The 25,274-nt window shown below is 38.1% G+C and overlaps 1 protein-coding gene across 4 annotated transcripts in view; it reads right to left on the bottom strand.

The window, feature by feature from the left end:
- The window catches only part of MSR1 (macrophage scavenger receptor 1), an 80,425-nt gene that overhangs the window by 24,171 nt on the left and 30,980 nt on the right, over nucleotides 1-25,274 (bottom strand). For 3 of the 4 annotated variants that reach the window (XM_077772660.1, XM_077772669.1, XM_077772684.1), the window contains exons 6-8: nucleotides 19,118-19,198; nucleotides 13,870-13,959; nucleotides 4,966-5,019 (exon numbers count right to left, since the gene is read on the bottom strand). In XM_077772660.1, coding sequence (XP_077628786.1) covers nucleotides 4,966-5,019; nucleotides 13,870-13,959; nucleotides 19,118-19,198 — 225 coding nt within the window. Of the gene's footprint in view, nucleotides 1-1,320; nucleotides 2,760-4,965; nucleotides 5,020-13,869; nucleotides 13,960-19,117; nucleotides 19,199-25,274 lie in introns of those variants that run through there. The other variant, XM_077772675.1, reaches the window with a different exon arrangement.

Below are 25,274 nucleotides of genomic sequence, written 5' to 3'. Positions count from 1 at the left end.
ATGTTCACCGTTATAATTATTCATTGTTTGGAGGAGAAGGTTTCACTTTGGTCAACTGGATGCTTTGAGAAAGACCAGAATTCACTTGAGAGTGTGCAAAGTCCTCAGGATTTGTGGAAGACACACTGATATTTCATATCATTACATGAGTTTTAAAATAAGACAGTTTAAATTCACATTCTAATTATAGCCTCACTGGGCATGAACAAAGCACAGTAAAAAACACTAACCAATGACACATTGGTAATTGGTATGTTTAGGACAGGGCCTCACACAAAGTGTTTAATTGTATAGTTGGAATTGCTTTTGCTTGACTGAAACACACTTCCAAGTTGGGCGAGAAGAGAACAGAGGAAGCCTCGTGATAAGCATGAGACCTTGGTGCCATCTTCTTTCTCTTCCATTGCACATTACTCAAGTTGGTATAATTTGTGCATTTGAGCTGGGCATTCAGAATCCACTTTTGTCTAAGGGGAGAAGAAAAGAGAAGCCCTTCTCCCATAATTTGGAAAGTGTGGATTCGTATTTCACCCACTTAGAATCTATTTGCACTCTGGGGTATCACACAACCTGTGAAAGGAGCGCCCTGAAATTATTTCCTACCATCTCTGGGATCAGGATCATTCTGTGGCCAATGTGGACCACGGCCTGCTGGCAAGGGAAGTTGGGTTACTAGGTTCCAGCTGGCCCCCAGTACAGACTGGGGTCGGAAGTCACACCTAATGAAACCACGGACAAAGAGCTTCAACTCATCTCTAGGTGTTTGCATTAACAGGCTCATCAACACTGCCAGTTTTCTAATATTAAGGACTATCTCAGGACTGGCTGATTCCTCCTCCTCATCTTTTTTTATTCTGGCAGACTTTGGTGTCACGCAGGCACAGACCCACAGGACCACTGACCACTCTAATTTGTTTCAACCTTTCGTGGAGCTTCCTCATCAGCAGACTCTTGGGCTCACTCTTCATCCTTCAGAGACTGGATTCTTGTTTTATTAGGCTGACATTTTGTTCTGACCTCTGTTGACAGCTTCTGGCCTCTGGCACACACTCCGTTTAGTCGCTTCTTTTATTTATAACTTACGCTCTTCTGCTCAGCTCAGACAAACTCCCTGATTTGTGATCTGGTCACACTTCCATTCCTCTATCTAATGTAAAATCACATCTTCTTCTCTAGCGTCTTTTTGTCTGTGACATTTATTTGGCTTCTTGCATTTTCATTTTGCTTTGCCTCCTTATCCTGATAACAGGTTTTAAATGTCTGCATGATACCAGCAAGGGACAGCAGGTCTGGTTCAGAGAGACCACCATGAAGCAGACCTTAGGTATTTAAAGCACTTTATGATTTTACAGAGAACATCTTCACACACACGGTATCTCATGCGATCCTCACAACAACCCTGTGAGGTAGGTGTCATGATGTCCGTTTGCCAGGAGAGGGAATGGAAGGGCTGAGAGACACATGGACACAGTACTTAGAACTCTACTAGAAATCAAGGACTGTGATGCCTGGGACTATCTGTAAATCTTGGAGAAAATGAGACATGTGAAAATGTGATTTGTTAATAAACAGAGAGAACCTCAAAAACAACACGGTACCCTACATTTTTCCTGTTCCTTGTTTCAGTCTGCCTTTTCTTCCTTTTTTTCTTCCTCTTTCTCTTTTTCATCCCTTTCTTCACCTACATTAAATATTTCCAGTTCTACGGAAATACTTCTTTATCTGCAGGACCTATACTAGATACTTAAAGCATAAAACACAAAGAGCTTTTTGGAGTAGAGCGTTTTCAGCATTATTTTTTCATGATCAAAATATTTGCTTGACATAGCCAGGTAACTTCAGGAAACAAGTTTTGATTTTTTGGTGTACATGTGTTGAAAGAACTGTCCAAGCTCTACTTCACCTCACTATAAACTTAAAATAAGGTGTGCGTGTGTGTGTGTGTACAATTTGTAGAATAAGCAGATAAGAAGGTAGAATAAGCAAATAAAAACGAATATTTTTTAATATCTTAAAGAATTTAACAATCTTGATCTCCTCTGAATATGTGTAGAGCCCTATTCCCACCCCCAATATAGCTCTGCTGTGTTGTCTAATTGCCTGTTAACACATCTAGGGATTTCAGGGAAAAGTGGCTCTAAATGGGCAAGAGACAACAGTGATCTTATTAGCCGTGATGCTCAGCTCCGGGAGGCACACAATGAACATATGCTGCATGAATATGAATGTGAATGAATGAATGAAGGGGTTTTCTTTTATGTCCTCCCTGTCAATTGTTAAGAGTATGGTTTCTGAATGTCAAGAACCCATCTATGATCAATATCCATGAGATGTCTCCTAGAACCCAGTGGGTTAACGCAGGCTCAGTAAGACATTAGATGAGTGGGTGGCAGAGGGCTCCTGGTCTCGCTCTGAGAACTGGCAGGAGCAGCTTGCCAGTCACTACGTGGGAGGCATCCCGACTAAGGGTGCTCGCAGATGGTGGGGATGGCGGGCGACTGGAGTGGGGAGAGGTCTGAGCATGGGAAAAGGGCCCCAACAGCACCAAGGACCCAGAGAGAAAGCCATGTGGAGCCTGGGTACCACACAGGAACCAGAGTCATTTGGAGGAGCCACAAAGGGATCTTGGAGTCACTTGTGCACATGACTTGTCCGGAGGTGAAGGGCCTTTTAATGAGATGGTAGCAGAGGGTGTCTTGCCCAACCCGCCTGATCTTAAAAGGGCCCTGCCCAGATACGATCAGGGAGTTGTACTGGTCCTGACACATGCACAAAAGAGGAAATCGGTGATTATGCTTTTTATATTTTAATCATGCCTAAAATATATTAAATATATTTATCAAAATAATTTAATATAAAGTTCTATTAATCAGAAGTAGTTGGAGATGTGGGGAATCAGGCAATCTCATGCAGAATAAATTGGTACAACATTTCGGAGGCCATTTACAAGAAACCATCACATTGTAAAATGCATGCCACGTTGGCACTATTGAGTCTACTTCTAGCAAATACTCTATTATAGAATATTTCCACAAGATCATGTCCAAGACTGCTAAATGTAGCATTGCTTAATAAAGCCAAACCATGGCAAACACAGTATCATCAAGTACTCATGACTAGGGGGTAGAATGATACACTTTAGTAACTGTGCCTTAGCACGTATATAATGGGACCATAGTCATCCAGAGAAAAGAGCTAGAGCCACCTGTACCAACATGGGCAGATGACTGACATACTAACTTAAATAAGGAAAAACAGAACAAAGTGTATAAATGTTTGTGTACATGATTCTTTCTCTCTTTTTTTTAAATTCTTAGTGTTTATTTTTATTTTTGAGAGAGAGAGAAACAGAACGAAAGCAGAGAGAGGGAAAGAGAATCTGAAGCAGGCTCCAGGCTCTGAGCTGTCAGCACAGAGCCCGACGTGGGGCTCGAACTCATGAGCTGCAAGATCACAACCTGAGCCAAAGTTGGACGCCTAACCGATGAGCCACCCAGATGCCCCAATTTCTTTATCTCTTTTGGAGAGAATTATGGAGTTTATATATACTCTCTACGGTGGGTGGGGGAAGTGCATGGAGGGAAGTCTGCAGTCATAAACACGTACACAGAAATGTCCCTATTATTGCTTTCACAAGGAAAGTGTGCACTTAAATTCAAAACAGCCATGAAAATATCTATAAGAGAAACATTTCTGAACGTATCTGAAAAAGGTACTTAAAGCATTTGCTAACCTCTGGTAACAGAAGGCAGTGCGAGTGTTCAGTTTACAGACTGCAAAACATAGAAGTTCTTTGCTTGCCAAACCTACCCAGAGTCAAGGTTAAGTAGCTCAGAGAAAGTCTCAGGAAAAGGAGCAAAAGAGATAAAAAAGAACCAGAGATAAAGACAGAGATAAACATGAGGACAGGGAAGAGTTACAAGCAGCTCCAGTGAAAATACCTGGCGTGTCAAGGGGCAAGGACAGTAAGTGGGATATAGTGTTCCAGCCATCAGAAGTGATCACATCCCAGAATTAATGGACACAAAGGTGAAGAAACATACTACTGTTTCCATTATCTTAATATAATAATAACAACGCTAATAATCACCGAGTGATGCTAAAGCACCTTGAGGCAATACCCAATACTAAATGTTGTTCGGTTTAGGGGAAACAGGATCAACAATGCAACAGTTGTGAGAAGCATCCTGTATTTACACTATGTTTTAGTGGCTGGCATTCCCAGTGCAGATCCTATTATCTAAGTGCGGTATCTATGCACCATACCGCTTAAAAATAATACTTTCGTTGTAAGGGAGAGACATTAGTACTACAGTTTTAAAATAATAACTACAACTTAAAAATGCTACATTTTTGGTACATTAAAGGACGAGCCAAAATCTACCTAAAAGAGATCCCGGTTGGGTAGAGATTATGATCACTGTGTGTGCGGAGTGGCTACTCTAAGAGTCACACACATCACACGTAGGTCCTGTTGGAACCTCGATCCCTCTTCATAATCCTTCCACTTGATCTGTGTGGATTCAGCCTAGACACACAACAACTGACTAGCTGCCTGGTATGTTGAAGACACCTCCTCTAATAATCCTATTAGCAGGGATTCCTGTATGTAGCCTTTCAGTAGGCTTACTTAGTAGGTGAGGAGGCTATCATGGTTTCTATTCATAAACTAGATTTTTCTTCAGCAGATTGAAAGTGGCTTGAAAACTGAACAATTTTCTGTGTGGAACTTAAACTGTGTTCCTCATGAAAACAGAATGGGTCATGAGACTCAGAGTTGTGTAAGTTAATCTATTTGCTTTACTCCAATTAGCAAGCTTTATTTGTAGAAGACTGTGGCTGACTTGCACAGAATCTCTCCAGATCAATGCTAAAGTTCCCAACATTTGCCTTGAGCCCAGACCACTATGATCACAAGCTTGTTTATTACAAGCCACACATAAAAACAACGAACCGTGAACTTACTTAGCAAGCTTCCACTCCCTTTTTCTCCCTTCTGGCCTTTTGGTCCAGGATTTCCTTGGAGACAAACAAACAGAAAAGCAACAATTTTATTTGTATCTAATTAAAAATTAATTGCTGTAAATGGAGACAAAAATGAATTGCTTTAAATGGAGTCAAAGCATCACAAAGTAACCTGAAATATAAATTTAGAACAAACCTACAGATGCTCAAATACAATAATGTTGACGTTAATAATAATGGCTATCATTTTATTTTTAAAAACATTTTTAATGTATTTTGGGAGTGAGAGAGAGATGGAGAGACAGAGAGAGACAGAAAGCGCAAGCAGGGGAGGGGCAAAAAGAGGAAATGAGAGAGAATCCCAAGCAGGTCCACACCACCCTGGGCAGAGCCTGACTTGGAGACTGAACTCATAAACCCTGAGATCAAGACCTGAGCTGTCTCTTAACCGATGGAGCCACGCAGGTACTTCAATGATGGCTATATTTTAAAAGTCATATTAGGTCCCTTACATAACCTCAAATTATTTACAAGGGCATTAAACATCCCATTTTCCTAAAGCACGCAAAACTGAGGCATAAGCAATTTTTGTGCTTATTCATCTCCTGTTTTCCCTTCCTTTTATTCTGCCTTCCTCTCTCCCCCAGAGTGCCTTGTGTCTTTCATCTCATTTTAAATCTTGATTTCTGTATTTTTGATTATACTTTATCTGGCTTTCTGTGTGTTAAGAGGGGAAAATCCCAAATATCCGGTTGTGAATGAGTTTCCTACAGCGTTAGGATCCTGATGACTCTGTTCTGGGGGAAGGTAAGAAGGTCTGAGGGGCATCTAAACCTCTGGGCTACTTACTTTGGCTTTCAGAAATCTTATCTGTTTACATAGGGGTGTGGTACAAGCACAATGTCGGGCTCCAACTCATAAACTTCAAAGTCATGACCTGAGCCAAAGTCGGACACTTAACCCACTGAGCCACCCAGGTGCCCCTCCAGCTCCACTTTCAAAGGTATATCCAGAAGATCATCTTCTAGTACCAACAAGAGATTTTAACTGTAACAATTTCATCTCCTGAGAGCGGGTCTCTTCTTGCTTATTGACTCTTCCAGCATTCCTCAGATATTTACCTTGTCCCTTCTTGGCTGATCCTAATAGTCCCTGTCTCTAAGTGAGACTCTTTGTTCATGTTCTTGATGTCCCCCAACAAAGTCAAGACCCTCTAACTTTCCATCCAAGAGCTCAGTGGACATAGTTGAAAACCCATGGCCCTGTAACAGAATAATAGTAATTTTGAAAATCCCTATTTGTTCTGTTACTTACCAAGCATGTGGCTCAAAACAAGTTTTCAAACCTTTCTGAACTGAAAGTTTGTTCTTCTATCAAGCAAAAAAAAAAAAAAAATAACACCTTCCTGTGAAGAGTTACCTTGAAAATTAGCAACAATGCTTATAAAGCATCTTGCCCACAAGAGATGAAAATAAGAGAGGTTAGCTTTCATTATTTTACAATATCTACAAAAGCTATGCTAGATGGGTCCCACCTAGAAGGGTCTCACTGTGGTTTTATTCTCAGTGATCTAGAAAGGACTTGTTCATCTTGGTTCACGTTTTATGGCACAATTATTTTAATGTTTATTTATTCATTTATTTTGAGAGAGGGAGAGAGAATATTGCACAAATATTTTAGATTTTACTTTAAAGTCTTAATCTTTATTTGGGTTTTGAAAATTTTTTGTTTCCCTAATTTCATTTACTTTGTGTTCATCTTTCTTTTTGAACATTTATTCTTATGATTGAGAGATTTTTTGATCCCCAATTTATCATATTTAAAAATATGAAAGTATATTGATAAGTAACGTGAGAATTGAGATTCAGCACTTAAAAAGCATAAGTTGTTACCAATTAAAATTTCATTGTGCAGATTTCACGAAATACCAACCATTCCCTATTAGACATTGTCTCTAACCATTTTGCATACATGATTAAACTGTACATAATTATATTCACTTTTTAATTGTGATTTAGACATTTCAAAAATGTGAAACTTTCAAAAATCATTAATTTATCAAAGCACTCAAATCTTTTCCCATTTTTTTGATGATCTACTTTCATGAGATATAGTATCTCCATTTCTCCAATAGCAAAAGTCTAAGATATTAAACAAAAATTGGCAGAGGGGGATTTAAAAGGGTGTAATGATCAGTTCTTTTCAGAGAAAGTAATATAATAAGCAAGCTTAATTTGATCATTTTCACATTAATTAGAAAAAAAGAAGGAGGCTGTACACTTTTCTTGGGAGTCTTTTTATACTACAATTGTTTTGGATAGTTTAAGAATAAAATGCTCAAGCCAGAGCCCTGAGTGAATGACCCACTCATATCCTGTCAGCTCTAGGATCTTATGATTGATAAAAAAGCAGTTTTATGGGGAGCCTGGGTGGCTCAGTCGGTTAAGCATCCGACTTCGGCTCAGGTCATGATCTCACGGTTTGTGGGTTCAAGCCCAGCATCGGGCTCTGTGCTGACAGCTCAGAGCCTGGAGGCTGCTTTGAATTCTGTATCTCCCCCTCTCTCTGACCCTCCCCTGCTCATGCTGTCTCTCTCTCTCTCTGAAATAAATAAACCATAAAAATTTTTTTTAAATCAGTTTTATTTTTTATGTCACTTTTCTTAAATGCTACAATGAACCCCCCCCCCTTTTTTTCTTCTTATAAACAAATACAAATGTTTTAAGTTACTCTAGCATGACTCAAAGATCTCCTCACAGAAGACTGTTGGGGTTTTTTTCTCACAAGTAAACACATCAAAAACATCCTTCTAGAGAAAAGGAGTGTATCCCTCCTTTACAATGATAACTTTGGCTAAAATGGAGCCCAAGAACTTTGTCAAAACCTGGAGTTAATCTCTTTCCATGTGTGGCACTCTTCAATCAAATATAAGGAGCTTACATTTCTGAAAGCCATTATAAAGTAAGAAATAAATATGTAAGAATTGACATTCTAACTTTAAATAAAAGGGGAGGTATTTTCAATAACTTCATTATGATTTCAAGCATTTTTAGTGCCCCTACTATGGGCTAGAACACTAGGTTACTCATTTTTTTCATGGATGCCCTCATTAGTTAGCCCAGGTCTTCAGCTATTTCAACTTTAGATGTGACCTTTCTCCTCTCTAGGCCAAAGGCTGCTTCCTATTTCCTGAAGCCTTCACCTTCAACCTTCTCATTAACCTTACCCCTCCTTCCTAGGTCTCTTCAAACACTCCCTTATTTTATCAGCATTTAAGTGGTATTCAAATCTCTTTTAAAGAAAAACAAAACAAATCAAATTAAAACCACAAGAAAGAAAAACCAGATCTCTTCTCGGAGAGTCAGACCATTCAAGAACTGACTCCACCTCCATGTTCCTGCCAATCCTGGACCTGGTCACCTCTGAGCAGCCCCCCATGTGGTTTCCACCCACCCCATAGAAACTGCTCTCAATAAAGGTGACATCCTTATAACAACAAAGGCAAAGAGGCTTCTCTAGAGTTCATCTTACTTGACCACCTTGTGAAACTCACTCTTGCCTTTGGCTTTTTCACACCACATTCCCCAGCTTTTCTTAATCACACTGGCTGCTTCCTTTCAACCCACTGCTTTGCTCTGACTAAGGATCCTGTACCTCACTAGTTAAGGCTTCATCCTAGGCCTCTTCTCTCACCAGCTACTCATGAAATAGTATTAAAACCAATGATTCCAATACACATTTATATAATCATATATATGATTTCAAAGTTACAACTTTGTCTTTCTATCTCTGGCCTCTCCTCTGAACTCCAAACCCATATATTCACTGATCTAGGACTATTTCCATGAATTTCACAGAGAAAATGTTCAGTAATTATCTGTCAAATAAATAAATGGACCATTTATGGCCGAGAGTTTTAAATACTCCGAAGAAAGACCATAACTCACCCTTACATTCGGACTTTGAATGGGCTCTGTGAGTTCAGTTGAAGGGAAGCACATTATTTACATGCTGTAAAGCCTAGTTCATTCAATAAGGTTATATGCAGGGATTCTGAAGATATGTAAGATTGCATTTCAGTTAAATTCTCAAAGCTTTTTGAAATCAATATGTCAATTTGTAACTCCTCTATTCTATAGACCTGTTATGCAGCAAGACAACATAAAGCCTTTCCTTTCTTTTAAGGACTATTAAGGACCGGGTCTTTTAATGCTCATTGCCCAGTATCTAGCATTGCAACTTGTATACATAGCAAGGAATTATTACATGTGGAAGGAAAGACACAGGGCAGGGAAGAAAAGGAAAGCAAAGACAAAATAAATAGGGTGTTATTTTTTTTTTAAGTTTACTTATTTTGAGAGACAGAGAGAAAGTGAGCAGGGGAGGGACAGAGTAAGAGAAGAGAGATAATCCGAAGCAATTTCCTCACTGTCAGTGCAGAGCCCAATGCAGGGCTCAGTCTCACAAACTGTGAGATCATGACCTGAGCTGAAATCAAGAGCAAGACTCTTAACCTATTGTACCACCCAGGCACCCCAACAGGATGCTCCTTCTTAAATATGTTAATCGTTTAAATATTATTCAGATAGTCCAAGTTGTGTCATTGATTAGAATAGGGCAATACTGGATTTTATTTTTAATTTTACTACCTTCTTCAGATTCTTGGGGAGGACAGACTCTATTATTCATTGTTTTAATCTAAAGTATAACTAAAGTAGTACCAGCATGATGCTCACATTTCTACTGAATTTGAGTTTTTTTTTTAATTTTTAATGTTTTTTAAATTTATTTCTAGGAGAGAGAGAGAGACAGCGTGAGCAGGGGAGGGTCAGAGAGAGAGGGAGTCACAGACTCTGAAACAGGCTCCAGGCTCTGAGCTGGCAGTCAGCACAGAACCTGACGCGGGGCTCGAACCCACGAACCGCGAGATCATGACCTAAGCGAAAGTCGGAGGCTTAACCGACTAAGCCACCCAGGCGCCCCACTGAATTTGAGTTTTAAATAAGGCAGTGACATCCTAAGGATATCTTTTCTCTGCTTTTGCAGAGTTTCTCTTTCTCCACCCCTTTTCTTTCCCTGAAGATATAGTTCTCAAAGTGTGGTCCCTGGAACATCATCACTATCACCTGGGAACTTGTGAGGACTAAAAATTTTCAAGGGATCCCAGCCCCCAAACTGCTGAATTAAAAGCTCTGGGGGTAGGGGCACCTGGGTCACTCAACTGGTTGAGCATCTGAGTCTTGATTTTGGCTCAGGTCATGATCTCACAGTTGGTGAGACTGAGCCCCTTAGTGGGCTCTGTGCTGACAGCGTCAAGCCTGCTTGGGGTTCTCTCTCTCACTCTCTCTCTGTCCCTCATGTGTTCCCATGAACGATCTCTTTCTCTCTCAAAATAAACTTAAAAAAAAAAAAAAAGAAAAACTCTGGGGTAGAGCCAAGTAGGTCATTTTAATAGGTCTTATAGGTGATTCTAATCGCTGGTAAAGTTTGAGAACCTTAGACCTAAAGAAATTGTATGCATTTTTTTTTTTTTAAATTTAAGTATAGTTTACATACAATAGTCTCCTAGTTTCAGGTATATAACCTATTATACATGCTTTAGGCCAGCACTAACACTATGTCCTCTGTAACACATTGTCTTGCCGTACAGAATTAATCACTCTCTACTCTCTGCTTCCATAGTATTTGGTCCTAATTCACCAATGTTTATTACCTACCACATGGCATTACAGCCAATTGCCTCTGCATTTTTTTCATTCCTGCCCCTTATGGGATATGCTATATTGATCTGTAGCACACAGTGAACTCCCGTAAAATTGTGTTGACTGGGTGAATGAATCAGTGAATGCTCTCTCAAATACTTTGATTAGAGAGCATTTGTTGAACTGTAGGAGTTTGGTAGTGGGGGAGAAAAACCCTGAAGCTTGTACAGGCAGTAGCTAATAACTAACATGTATATGTAGCTTGCTTTGTTATAGGAATGGTTTGAAGTACTTTAAAACATTTAATTCATTTGGTTATTACAGAAATTCTGAAATATGGGTCCTCTTAATAGCCTCGTACTTAGATGAGGAAACTGAGGCACATATAGACTTAAACAGGTGGGGAGGTGCTCTTTTTTTTTTTAAGGATATACTATGCTATGCTATTTCTGTCAAGTACCAACCATACTATGCTTTCCCTGTATTTCCCAAGAGAGTAAACAACAGACATGCAACGACTATGTGCCAACATGAAATTCAAATTCATACCATTCTGACAAACATATACTCTTCTCAAATGAACCACCTAAGATTAGATGGTGCACGTACACATTACAGAATGACCTTGTTGATTAAATTTTAGAAGAGCGGCCATTGCGAGGAATTTCTGGGAGAACACTTAAGGGCGGACAGTCAGCTACTTTTGTATCCTCTGCTCCAAGCACTGTGTAGAAGGAAATATAGGCACTCAATAAATGAGGAAGCTTATTTTTCATTAAATCAGCTAAGTTGTGTACAGTCATATGTCTCTTCTGTGCTTTATTATTAACATCATCCCTGACCATGCAGGAAGGTTATACATAACAGACAGATGAGGATGAGAAAGACTAAGGCCTTCTTAACATTCCTTCCCTGTTTTATGCAGATTTTCCAGAAAGACAAATTAATAGCTCTGATTTACTCAGAGCTCAGAGTGATATTCATGTATGAAGTTACCCTTTCTGATTTAATGTAATTAGAAAGTTACAAATAGACTGTATCAGAAAGAGTCCCAAACAAAATCTTACCATCATTTTGCCAGGGATAATAATGACTACCTATTTAAGACAGATAGTAGATTAACACACCACTTTAGTTTTAAAGTTAGAATACAGATAAAATGTTTTCTCACTCCATGGAACTATTTAAATTATCTTGGAAACTATAAGTAGTTTTGCAATTTTGTCAAATTCAGGGTTTTTAAATATATTTATCTACCGCACACAAATTGCTCAGTTAGGAAATTCAGCAATTCCTGAAGGATGTAGATAATTTCAAACAAATTAACAAATGAACACTTCTTCCCATTTTGCCAAAAAGGCCTGATTAAAGCTAGACAGTTTTAGAGATGGTTGGTATATAAATATACCATTCAGTTCAGGTAATTGGGTCTGATTGAAGGCTGCTTATTGGTGGCTAGCTGATTTTTCTTCAACCCTAATTGCCATGGACATAGTCCATAAACAGTGATACTATTAAAAATGCCTCAGGGTGCCTGGGCAGCTCAGTCAAATGTCCAACTCTTGACGCCGGCTCAGGTCATAATCTGGGGGTTGTGAGATTGATAGGCACAGAGCTCTGTGCTGAGCGTGGAGCCTGCTTGGGCTTCTCTCTCTCCCTCACTCGTGATCAATGTCTCTCTCTCTCTCTCTCCCTCCCTTCCTTTCTCAAAATGACATAAACAAAGGTTAAAAAAAAAACAGTACCTCAACACACTTATTAAAATTTTGAAAATCCAAAACGCTGGCAACCCCCAAGGCCAGTGTGGATGTGGACAATGAGAACTCTCATTCACTGTTGGTGGTTGTGCAAAACGGTACACTTTGGAAGACAGTCTGGTGGTTTCTCACAGAATTAAATATAGGTTTACCATCTGATGCAGCAATCAAACTTCTAGGTAAACTCATGTCAGCAGCTTTATTCATGCCTGCCCAAACTTGTTAAGTACCACAAGGTCCTTCAAATAGGTGAATGGATCTACAAACTGTGATATATCCATACATCAGAATATACTGAATATTAAAAATAAATGAGCTATCAGGCCACAAAAAGACATGGAGAAGCTTCAGTGCATACTGCTAAATGGAATAAGCCAATCTGAAATGATTACATACAGTATAATTTCAACTGTATGACCTTCTGGAAAAGGCAAAACCATGGAGAGTGCAAACAGATTAGGGGTAGGCAGGGGTGGGAGGGAGTGGGGTGGTGAGGAGTAGGTGGACCCCAGGGGACCTTTAAGGCAGTTAAACTGCTCTGTATGACACTCTAGTGGTGGATACAGATCATTTGTATTTGTCAAAACCCACAAAATGTCCAAGAGTGAACTCGAATATACACTGTGGTTATAAGTTAGGAATAATGTATCAATACTGGCTCAACAATTGTAACAAAGGCACCACACTGATGCAAGATGTTAATAACAGGGAAAATGGATGTGGGTTTATGGGAACTTCCTGTATTTTCTGTGCAGTTTTTCTAGAAACCCAAAACTACTCTAACAAACAAAACCTATTTAAAAAAACACCTCAGTGATAAGAAGCCTATTCCCTTAGTCAGAATTTACTTTGAGATTAGAAACAATAAGCCTCCCTACTTCTAAAATTTCTGTGTAAAGCTCACAATGCAAGCTCAGGCTGCAGCTATAAGGAGTAGAAATAATGTCATCACGTATGTAAATTCTGAAAAGCCTGGATAATGTAGCTTATTAAGAACTAATATATAATAGCAGCCAGTTTACCTTGCATAGACTAGGACTTCTGACCTATCTGTGGATTGCTAACTGTAACTTCCCAGGGTTTGGCCAGTTTTAGTTAAAAGGATATTTATACTTTGTGTGTGTGTGTGTGAATCTTTCCACTCTCTTCTTCTAAGATAGATAGATACCATTCTTCATGTGACTGACAGTTGGGCAGAGATTATAAATCCTCTGTTGTCTTTTTTTTTTTTTTTTTTTTAAAGACTTTTCCTTTGGAACATAGAAGCTGCTCAGGTAGACAGAAATTACTTTCTAAATGTTTCAGACCACAAGAAAAACTACACGTGCATCTACTATGCATCCTAGGATGGCTCTTGTTTTTGCTATGCAAGCACAGGGGGAAACATCTATGCTCTGGTGCACATTTTACACAGACCACAGAGAAAACATAGATTATCCCAGTACCTGCCCTCCCGATCTTGCCCATCGGTCCTGGGAATCCTCGGCTTCCAGGAAATCCAATCGCTCCCCGATCACCTTTAGGGCCTGGAGGACCTACATCATCAATGAAGAAAAACACATTTTTTCTTCTAGGTTTGTGAGTATAATGAAACAGTTTAGTTTCACTGATGAATATGCAATAGGCAAATCTCCAAGTGTAGGGATAATATTCTATCATAACATTTCATGGGTGCCATTGATAAATACTATAACCAATTCGTAGAAACATTAGTGCATTTAGGACAATGCAGATATTCAATAAATAACAAATTATTACTACAAATAAAAAACATATGAGAAAAAAATTTTGGAGTTTTAACAAGAAGGCTTATGAAATCCAATCAGGAATCCACAAATGGGAGAATTTTGCCTGTAGCTAAAATGGTAATGTTGAAATGTACAAGGTGAAAACCAAATTCTTAAGATTTGTTGCTGAGAAAACACAACTCAAGCAATGAGAAGTATAAAAATAATTATTTAAGAAATTGGGTCCTAGGGCCTGAAAATATTAAGCTTTTTCTCATGCATTTGTTTACATATTCTATTGTAATCCCAAACAATAATGGATCCATATAATATGATATATATACATGTGTGTGTATATTATACAAATATTCACTTATGGGTGCATATTATATAAATATACAAACCTAGGGTTTTATATGCTTAAATGAAAATAACCCCCCACCATTACTGTAGTGACCATGAAAATTGCACATAAAAGTGTTATTTTCCAGCACAATAAAATATTTCATCCTGGAGCCCAGCAGTTTGAAATCAACTATTATAAAAATCTCATTTTAGATGTTATTATTAGTTCACAGACATTGTATGAATTCAATTTTCAGTTAACTCCTTGGGAAGTATACTATGAAAAATTTAAAAATTATACATCTTTTCCCAATATCAATCTGTTAATATATTGTTAGTTTACAAGTTCCAGGAGGCAGGACTTATACATATTTAATTCAGTAAACAAAAAATCTTTTCTTGAGGTACATTCATGTGGATACCTAAATTGAGTTAAATATTCTCTAAGAAATGTTAAGTTTAAGTATATTCTAAATAGTTAAGAAATATTATTCATCCCAGCCTAATTTTTGATTCCAGTGTATATCAAGCAGATATCCAAAGCAAAAAAATGATAAATTATGTTTAAAAATATTAGTAAAGTCAGGACATCCCAATTTTATTATTCAATATATATTACTTTGCATAAATATATATTGTATATATGCATTATATATAAATATATATGTATAAATCTACATATGTAGGACAATATAACAATATATCATACATAAATTGCTATTTTCATATATTGAATACATACACACACAAACACACACACACACACACACACACACACACACTCTCTCTGCTTTTCAGTATTTATTTGCTGGATTTCATAGCATACAGCCTAAAAAAAACTAACACCAGTTCTCAAGATGGGCTAGTTGATTAATACTTACACCTTTCTTCATTATCCAAGCAAGATAGGCAGACCTCTATACTGTTATTAAAATCTGTCGCTCAAATTTATATATAAAAACACTGACTCTAAATTCTCTTTTTGAATCTTAGCCTATTCTTTGTAGAGTGCTGCTCAGTGGTAACTCCCATTTTTACCATTTTCTCCATTAATTCAACAAAAATACACCGAGCACACATATTATGCCAGGCCCTGTATGTTCCTAGAGTTACAAACGTTCTTATCTGAACAGATCTTCCACTGTGAGACATACAACAAGAAAGTTAACAAATCAAGAAAGAAGGTAATTTTGGAGATTGTAATTTTAGAATAAAGGGAGAAATGCGAGACAGAATGCCCAGCAAGGGGATGAGGAAGAACCTCTCCAATGATGGCTTATGGAGTACATTGCTGTGATACTCAGAATACAGCTGTTCAACTAGGAATTATGTCATTTTTTTAGTAGGTGAACAAATGAATCCATAAATGAAGTACATGTGATACTTTCATAGAAATCACTGGATCATTAGACCTCCATTATGGGAGATGTTTAGGCAGACTCTATATGACCTATAGAGTTATGTGACTTGTTTATTTAATGACACTCTCCTTTATTGTTAAGTTTATTTATTTTGTGATAGAGTGTGCATGCACCTGGGCGTGTGAGTCGGGGAGGGGCCGAGAGAAGGGGAAAGAGAGAGAATCCTGAGCAGGCTCCACACTTGCAGTGCAGAGCCTGATGAAGGGCTTGATCTCATGAACCATAAGATCATGACCTGAGCCGAAACCAAGAGTAGGACTCTCAACCGAATGAGCCACCCAGGTCCCCTGATGTTTGTAAAATAATCATTATTTTCACCAGCTTTTTGTCAAGGCTGCTCAATTTAATTTTATTTAATGATATGTATGTAATTTGCAGATATTTTGGGGTTCCTTGGCATAATTAGTTACCTCCCAAAGAAACCTGCTTTCAACACTCATAGCAAGAGTCCGCAGCCAGCAATGTTCCCTACTCACACACATATTTTAGGGAGCACTGTCCTGGTTCAAGGCAGGGGGAGAAACCTTTTTGGGCCACAGACTGGAAGAAGAGGTGGGGTAGGGTGGGGTAAAGACTTGGGAAGATATAAAGATGGATGAAATGCAGTCCTCGCCCTTCAATATCCATAGTGAGATGGACTTTATTTTCTCTTCCAGAAACATGATCCTTATGGAAGAAAATTCAAGCTATGTCAGAAAAGTAAACAGCACTGCATAACGACCAACATTTTGTAGCCAACAGACTCTTTGGTTCCCTCTCAGGGCATCTCGTGTAGGCAGCCCTCCCAAGCCTACAGGTCAGGCTACCTCTTATTGATCCCAATGGGCAGAAACAACCCAGGAGATGGCTAAAAGAAGGAAACTTTAGGATCCAATGTGGTGTCCTTTCTTTAAAGCACTGCTGTCATGGGGTAATAACCCAGGAAATGTCCCCAAAGGATCTGAGAAGATGTCAAGAATCCTCTACCATGACATCCATCATTTATGGAATGACTTATCTACTGAAAGGTTTGTGATCTGCGAGGCCTTGTGGAACATGACGAACAGGAAAAGTGCTCAGCAAACATTTTGTTGAGTAAAAGGCACCAGGTCGGTCTTCCTGGCAGGCTTCCAAGGAACTGACACTCCAAAATTTCTATTATGTTATTTGAGATACAGCAAATTTTAACATAATACCCAGCTCAGTACCCGACTATGGTAGTATACTGTAGTATATTTAATGAATTGATTATTTAGGACCACCAGACTAATCATTAAAGTTTCTTAGGTTTAGAGATCATGGTTGTGAATCTAGAGGACTCTGAGTTAGTTGGTCAAGCAGAATTTAGGAAGCTCAACTACATGTATACATGGGATGGGAATGAACTTGCTGTAATCAGGAAGTAGAATTATGACTGTCCATCATATACTCTTTACTTCCCGATTCTAGTACCCATATTGAGCAATTCGGGAATCTGGCAGAGAACAAAACAAAATGTACCAATTAAGTGGGGAAGAATCCATTAGGATAGACGCCTGGTATCTTGAATACTTCTGCTGCAGTGCACCAGACCAAATGGCAACTTAATAATCTACCAGAGTCAATTTGTAACCCAACAACGAAATCTAACTCTTATATGAGAAACTACCTAATGCATATTTGTGTAAATGAGTAGTACCAACAGCAACAGACAAAACCCTTGCTAAAAGAATTGGAGTAGCTTTGCAGTGATGTCTGTTTAGGGTATTAACAAAAGCTGAAACTTTTAAATCCTTCTATTTGATACATCCATAGTTTAGAAACACTTGCAAAAGATTCTCCCAAGATGAAGCTTTGCACAGCAAGTTGTAACCCAGACTGAACTTACATGGCTGAGTTATAAAGCTTTGACAATTGCGGTTTGTAACGGAGGAGCTGACAGACCTTTGACAATAGCAGGTCTGACGGCGGATGGAAAACTGGTTACTTCCCTGCTATGACATTAACGGAACATTGCTAAGATCTCTGAAGTGCCAGTCAAGTATAAAGATTTTTCTGAATAAAGAATCATACCTGGCAATATTTTCAAAGGCAGAGCAACAGCCCACCTGATAAATACAAAAAAATTATGTAGATGTAATATACATAATACAAATAGATACATAGATAGATTTTAAATAATTTTAAAACCTTTTTAATGTAAATTGCATTAGATTTTCAAGTATAATGATGCAAAGGTCGGAGGTGTCAAATTCAGGTTTTTCATCTTTAAACGCTATTTTTCTGATGTAACCTGGGCTAGTCAATATATTGATCAGAAAGAAGAACATTTTATATAACCAAAAGAATAATGGGATGAAGTACATGGTATTTAGACATGTTTTGGGCAGTGCAGACCATCCTAAGTATAATTAAGCCATGCAGTATACTCTTACTTTCAAAGAGCATGTGGGTATTTGATTTCTAGCAGAGAATAACATGACAATCATGCTATTGTTCTTGTCGCCTTTAGTTTTTTGAAAGCAAGGAAAGTTCATGCTCTTTCTCCTTTTCTGTCTTCTATTATCTTCTCTCAAATACTGCTTTCAAGATTACAACATCAACAGAGGAAAAGAATTTAAAACTATTTTGCTTGAAGTAAAAGACAGAGAGTGGCTGACAATAAAGGTAGAAGTCATTTGTATTCTAGTCAATATTTACATTTAGAGCTCACAAGTTGAAGCAGCTATATTCCAGTTAAGGGCTATATAAGGAATGTAATCCAATTTCCTTTGATATATATAATATATAGATATATATGGATAGAATTGATTATAATATATAACATATGTATATTACAATATATATTATATATATTTAACATATATAAAATAACAGATTATATTTACATTACATATATGCAAATATCTTCAAGGTGAAGATGATTTTCCTATTCTCTTCATGTGACCTAAAGCTAGGTCTGCCATACACTCAAGGCCATGGATAGCACTTCCCAGACTTATGGGAAGCCTCATTAGCTATGGGTAAAGCATTTCACTTTTTTCAAAAACCCAAAGCAGTTCCACTTGGTACACTATAATGATTAGGCTGCTGGAAAATACTTAATATCCCCTTTAACACACACACACACACACACACACACACACACTCCACAGGAGACAAATCGAATAACTGTTTCCCCCTACACACATCCATATGACCTGGCCCTACAGTGTATGATTAAGTGGTTACTATTACCATACCTACTGCACCTGGAATGCCTCGCGGACCACTTTCTCCAGCGGGACCTCTATCTCCTTTTTCACCTGGGGGTCCAGGAGGACCTTTAAAAAAATAAATTACAATTACTGATCAAAGTTTGAAAACACAGGTAAAATGGATTTATCATGTTAAGCAGGGGTGCCTCGGTGGCTCAGCTGGTTACGCGTCCAACTTTGACTCATGGTTTGGGAGTTTAAGTCCCACATTGGGCTCACTGCTGTTAGTGCAGAGCCTGCTTCAGATCCTCTGTCTTCCTCTCTCTGCCCCTTCCCCATTTGTTCACTGTCTCAAAAATAAACAAACATTAAAAAAATTTTTTAAAAAAATGATGGTTCTATAAGTAAATCCAAAGTCTTTTCTTTCTTGTGCAATAACAAAGAATGAGTAAGACTGACCTTCCTGAATGGAGGTATGCCCTGCTATGGCAGAGTGCAATGCTCTATCCTGATAAGGAGGAGATAGCCCTAAAATAGACAACTTAATTATGTATTACATATTTATGTGTGCCTACCATTTTTCTAGGTTCTGAGTACCCAGAAGCAGAGAAAGACCGTGAGTCAATGATGGCATAAACCCACATCAGTATTGTATACATACTAGGCAGATTTCACTCTATTGAGTTAGATGTTATCTGGAAACTGTAAGGGCATATCAATCATGTGTGATCCGCACATAGTAGATAACCCAAAACCATCTTGCTGAAAATGACAAACTCAGACATTTGTTCGAGCGATGCAAATCAGCAGGAGGGGCAATGGTTTAAAAGCCTTTATTGAGAGAGTAGAATTTGAAAGGTAGTTTGAAGAATGGGTAGAATGAGGTGAAAGAATTCTTGGTAAGTGGGAGAGACATGGGGAAAGGTAGGAAGGTGAAAATAAGTAAAAGAGCAACCTCTCACATACAGATTATTTTCTTTTTGACCGTGCAAATTTATTTTCTCTTATGTATGATTTTTTAAATAACATTTCTTTTTTTCTAGTCTTATTGTAAGAATAACTTAATAGTTACGTTTTGGGGGGAGTCAAAAGTTATACGTTCCTTTTCAAGTGCACAGCTCAGTGCCCCTAACCTCTGCATTACTCAGCTCGAGTTGCATGAAGTGGAATGACTAAATAGGTATAGATATTACAAAATAAGTTGGAGAGGTTTCAGGGAAAAGTTTGACTAGGCCTCACAATTTCACAAGTGACCCAAGTGACCCCTGAGTATGGAGTTTGATCAGTACTGATGTAGTCTTTGACTTTTCTATGCCCAGCAAAACAGAAACCTAGTGATTCCCTCTATAGAATGATGGCACTTTGGAACTTTAAGGTAGACCTGCTAGCATTCCTTCTTGCACATGGACTGCACAGGACAAGCATTAACCCCTTTCCTTAACGCAGAACATTCTACAATCTTCCTTTCAACTCCAAAAGGAACAAACAAACTTGGATATACCACAGAATAATAAGTAGTGATGTCTTAAAAGAGGTACTTTTGGGGCACCTGGGTGGCTCAGTTGGTTAAGCATTCAACTCTTGATTTCAGCTCAGGTCACGGTCTCATGGTTGTGAGACCGAGCCCCATGTCAGGCTCTGTGTTAACTGTGGAGCCCGCTTGGGATCCTCCCTCTCCCTTGCTCGCTCTCTCCCTCCCTCTCTCAAAATAAGTAAATAAACATTTTAAAAAATAATTAAAAAACTAACGGAGGCATTTTCAATCACTGTGGTTCAGCCAAATACATAGCCCAAGGATGATACACAACTATATTTAGCCTCCGAGCACTTGTTGACAAATTTTACTCAGGTGGGAAATTAAATACCTGAAGAATGTGAAGAGAGGACCACATAAATAAAGATTGTCTCATGAAAAAGTACATTCCATTCATTCCCTTTGTTTCTTTTGAAGTCTCTTCCCTTCTTCCCTCCATTTTTCTGGTCTGTTCTATTTTTCAAGGTCCAACTTAGAGTTTAGAAACCTTCTTCCCTGGTTACTCAATTTTCAAGATATTCTCTTCAGTGTCACATTGTCCCTTTCTCTTCATATGCAATATGGGGCAGTAATATTTTACTGTATTTTCATTATGAAAGCAATGCTACCGATCATAAGAAATATAAACGCCTAGGAAAAATATAATTTGTAATTCTATCATCTTTTTATTTAAATGTTTATTTATTTTGAGAGACAGAGAGCAAAAGCATTGGAGAGGGAAAGAGAATCCCAAGCAGGTTCCACACTGTCAGCACAGAGCTTGATGTGGGGCTCAATCTCACAAACCATGAGATCATGACCTGAGACGATATCGAGTCAGACATTCAACCAACTGAGCTATCCCAATAATTCGATCATCTTGAGAGAATAACCATTCATATTTATTTCCTGTGTGTACACTTTGGTTTGGCTGCCTATTTTTTTTTTCACATAATCACGTAAACAAATTCTCCTAAGCTATAGCTTACTGTTGGACACACATATTTTCATGTTGCACAAGAACATCATGGTTTTACATCAGTGAGAATCTGTACGCATCCCCCATTGCTTGCAGAAGGCAGACCTTCCCAACAGTAGGGGTTATATCTCCACCACCAAGAACACAAATGTGGTTCAGTCATCTCTACGCAATGACAAAGTTAGGGTAAGCAAGATGGAAAGATGCAATTTGCAGCCCGGAGTTTGCTGAGCAAAGAGAAAGGAAGCAAATCCACAGCACTCAAGGTGGTATTTAAAAAAAAAAGTGCACAAGGAAAGATTTTGATTTAGTAATTAGAGCTCAAAAGCAAGACACAGACATTTCAGGAAAAAGGGGAATGTGTGAGATAAGAAACAAGGGACTCACAGACTAGATCTAGGCTCTTAGCCTCTACAATTATGAATGTGCACCACTTGGGGCATCTGGGTGGTTCAGTCAGTTAAGCATATGACTTTGGCTCAGGTCATGATCTTGTGGTGCGTGAATTTGAGCCCCATGTGTGCTCACAACACAGAACCTGTAGCCTGCCTTGTATTTTGCATCTCCCTCTCTCTCTCTCTGCCCCTCTGCTGCTCATGTTCTGTTTCTCTCTCAAGAATAAATACTTAAAAAAATTAGAAAAAAAGAGTGTTCACCATTTATTCAGCAAGTAGGAAACAGAACTCTGTCACAAACACTATCCTTACAATTATTTTGCAGGTAACTGTATAGAGCTCTAATGTTGGAAAATGAATTCAATCATGACAACTATTTCTATGTTATTTTTTTATAATTCTGAGTCAAAAATCCCTCTCTGTATTTTTATATAAAATACTGATACCAGGATTCTGAATCCCGGAGTGAGAAAACCAAATAAGCCTTGAAGACTTCTCCCTGGGTGTGTGAGATGTTACATTTTTATTGTTATTTTATTCTGCATGTAACATTAATCTCACTTATTATATTATGTTTCATTTTTATACATTGTTATTATCTCTTCCACTGCCTAGAATGAAACGTGGAAAGTATCTCAATAAATATTTTTAGTGTCTCTTACATATTCTGGATGGGAAAGAAGTATACAGATCGTATACCAGTTTTCTCTTAGCTTTGTGTGTAGAATTTCTAAGAACACTGTCAAAATAACTCTCTCATGCTACCCTTAGCTCACATCCTAATCCATCCTGCAGCTGGACTATTCTAGACTTTTTTTTTTTTTTTATCTGGTCGGGATGTATTGTATCTATTTCACTGTCATATTTCTTTAAGTTCCAGCTTTAAAAAATAGTATCGTCATCAACTATACAAAAATATAGCTAGCTATTCTGCTGCATTATGGAAAAAAGAATAAAGAACTTAAAGTCAGGAGACTTAGTTTCTTTGCAGTTGCCTTCTTTGTTCCGAATTACTACTTAGTCTCTCAAAATTCTATTCCATAATCCCATCAATAACCACCTCTGTACATCGATGAATGGACATAATGCTACCTGTCATCTCCCTTGCTAACAAATGTCAAGACTAGATTATTATTGCCTAAAATGTATGATTTGCTCTAGTTCAAGAAGGCATAAGAATTTGCACTATTTTTCTTCAAATTTAATACCTCCTAACTGTAAAGTTACAGGGATAATTCGTAAGCACTGCAGCAATACTTTGCCATGGACAATTCCCTCCATAAAACACACATACAAGATCCATTACTTAGCTCCCTCCCTATGATTTTTTTTAAAAGAAAAACTAAGATTTCTATACAGCCACAAAAAAGAACTGGTTTAGAATACTTGGTAACCATAAATATCAGGGATCAAAATTATACAGTTCACTGGAAAAGCAAACCCAGCCATATCATATCATTTAAAATCCTCAGATGATACCGAAGAACTAATAATGTCTGCCTAAATTTCCAGAGCTATGCTTCTCTGTGTCCTATTCATTATGATCATACATTTTCTACTTCAGTCTTAATCTTGCCTTATATTTAGATCATCATAAAAATCTGCCAAATCTTCTTGGCTATTGGTTCTTAAACCTGCCTCTCTCTTTTTCTTTTAGTTTCCATGCTCATTGATTTAGGTATCTTTAATCTGGAAGAGCCCTCAGAAGTTTCTTAGTCGAACTGACAGATAGATGGGTCAGAGAGAATAAATTGTCCAGGGTTTTAAAAGCTGGTTGGGTAAAACTGGAAATAGACCATTTCTTTCCTGACATTCTAGGCTATCCTACTCCCCATTTAATTGACTTTGCTTTTGGCAGCTCTTTTTCCATTTTTTTCTGGGATGAATTTTTCCTTTACCTAGTGGTGAAAGACACATTTTTTAAAATCACAATTAGTTGTACACATCTCCAAATTTAAATTCTTTCAATTGTTTATTCTTCTTCCCTTTTTATTTTCAATTTGTTTAATGTTTTATTTGTTTTATTTGAGAGACAGCATGAGCAGGGGAAGGTCAGAGAGAGAGGGAGACACAGAATCTGAAACAAATTCCAGGCTCTGAGCTGTCAGCACAGAGCCTGACGCGGAGCTCAAACCCATGAACCATGAGATCATGACCTGAGCCAAAGTCGGACACTTAACCGACTGAGTCACCCAGGTGCCCCCGTCTTCCCTTTTTAAAAAAATCTTAATGTTTATTTATTTTTGTGAGAGAGAGGCAGAGCATGAGTGGGGCAGGGGCAGAGAGAGAGGGAGACACAGAATGTGAAGCAGGCACCAGGCTCCGAGCTGTAAGCACAGAGCCTGATCCAAAGCTCGAACTCACAAACTGCAAGATCATGACCTAAGCCGAACTTAAGACACTTAAGGGACTGAGCCACCCAGGCGCCCCTCTTCTTCCTTGATATGAATATGTATATGTATGTATATGAATATATATATGCTTTTAGATCCTGGAAAGAAAATTTGTTTAAAATTTCATTTCAAATAAACATCACATTCTCTTTTCTCACCAATGAGCCATATTGTATTTTATTCCTCTTAACTCCTCTCCTTGAATGTTCACTGACTGTGTTTCTTTAAATCATACTATGTCTCACTCCCTACCAAACTCTACTTCAGTGTTTCAATGATGAAACTCCACTTAGTCCTTAAGACTCTAATGACTATAATTACTTGGTAAATGTGTTAAAATATCTTTGTCTCTTTTATCTTCATGATTACTTAACAGTTGTTGTAATTAAGAGGGACCCAAAGATGGCTATTCCTACAATCCACAAATGATAAAGCACTCATTAACTTGTACAATTCATTTTTCCTGGGTTACAGTTCGACAAGAATTTATTAAAAATTTGTCTTGTGTTTACATGTCATAGAAAATATTTTTTAAAAAGCCCCAGATTTTAAGGCATGTATTGTTTCTAAGAAGAGGCAACACTGAATTAGAAGACAAGGTGAAGTAATTTTAGATATGACTATCATGTGAAGATTTCTCTTATGAAAGAATACCTAATGTTCCGGGTGCCTGGGTGGCTCAGTTGATTAAGCATCTGACTTCAGCTCAGGTCATGATCTCATGGTCTGTGAGTTCACGCCCTGTGTCAAGCTCTGTGCTAACAACTCAGAGCCTGGAGCCTGCTTCGGATTCTAGGTCTCCCTCCTCTCTGTCCCTCCCCTGCTTGTGCTCTGTTTCTCTCTGTCTCAAAAGTAAACAAAGATTAAAATAAAAAAAAAGATGTCAGAAAGAGTATTACTGTGATGGAACTAGAGAAGGCTT

The sequence above is a fragment of the Crocuta crocuta genome, unplaced genomic scaffold, assembly GCF_008692635.1.
Source record: "Crocuta crocuta isolate KB4526 unplaced genomic scaffold, BGI_CrCroc_1.0 scaffold140, whole genome shotgun sequence".
Taxonomy (NCBI): Eukaryota; Metazoa; Chordata; class Mammalia; order Carnivora; family Hyaenidae; genus Crocuta; species Crocuta crocuta.
The sequence above is the reverse complement of the archived record's forward strand: the minus strand, read 5'-3'. Positions and strand labels throughout refer to the sequence as shown.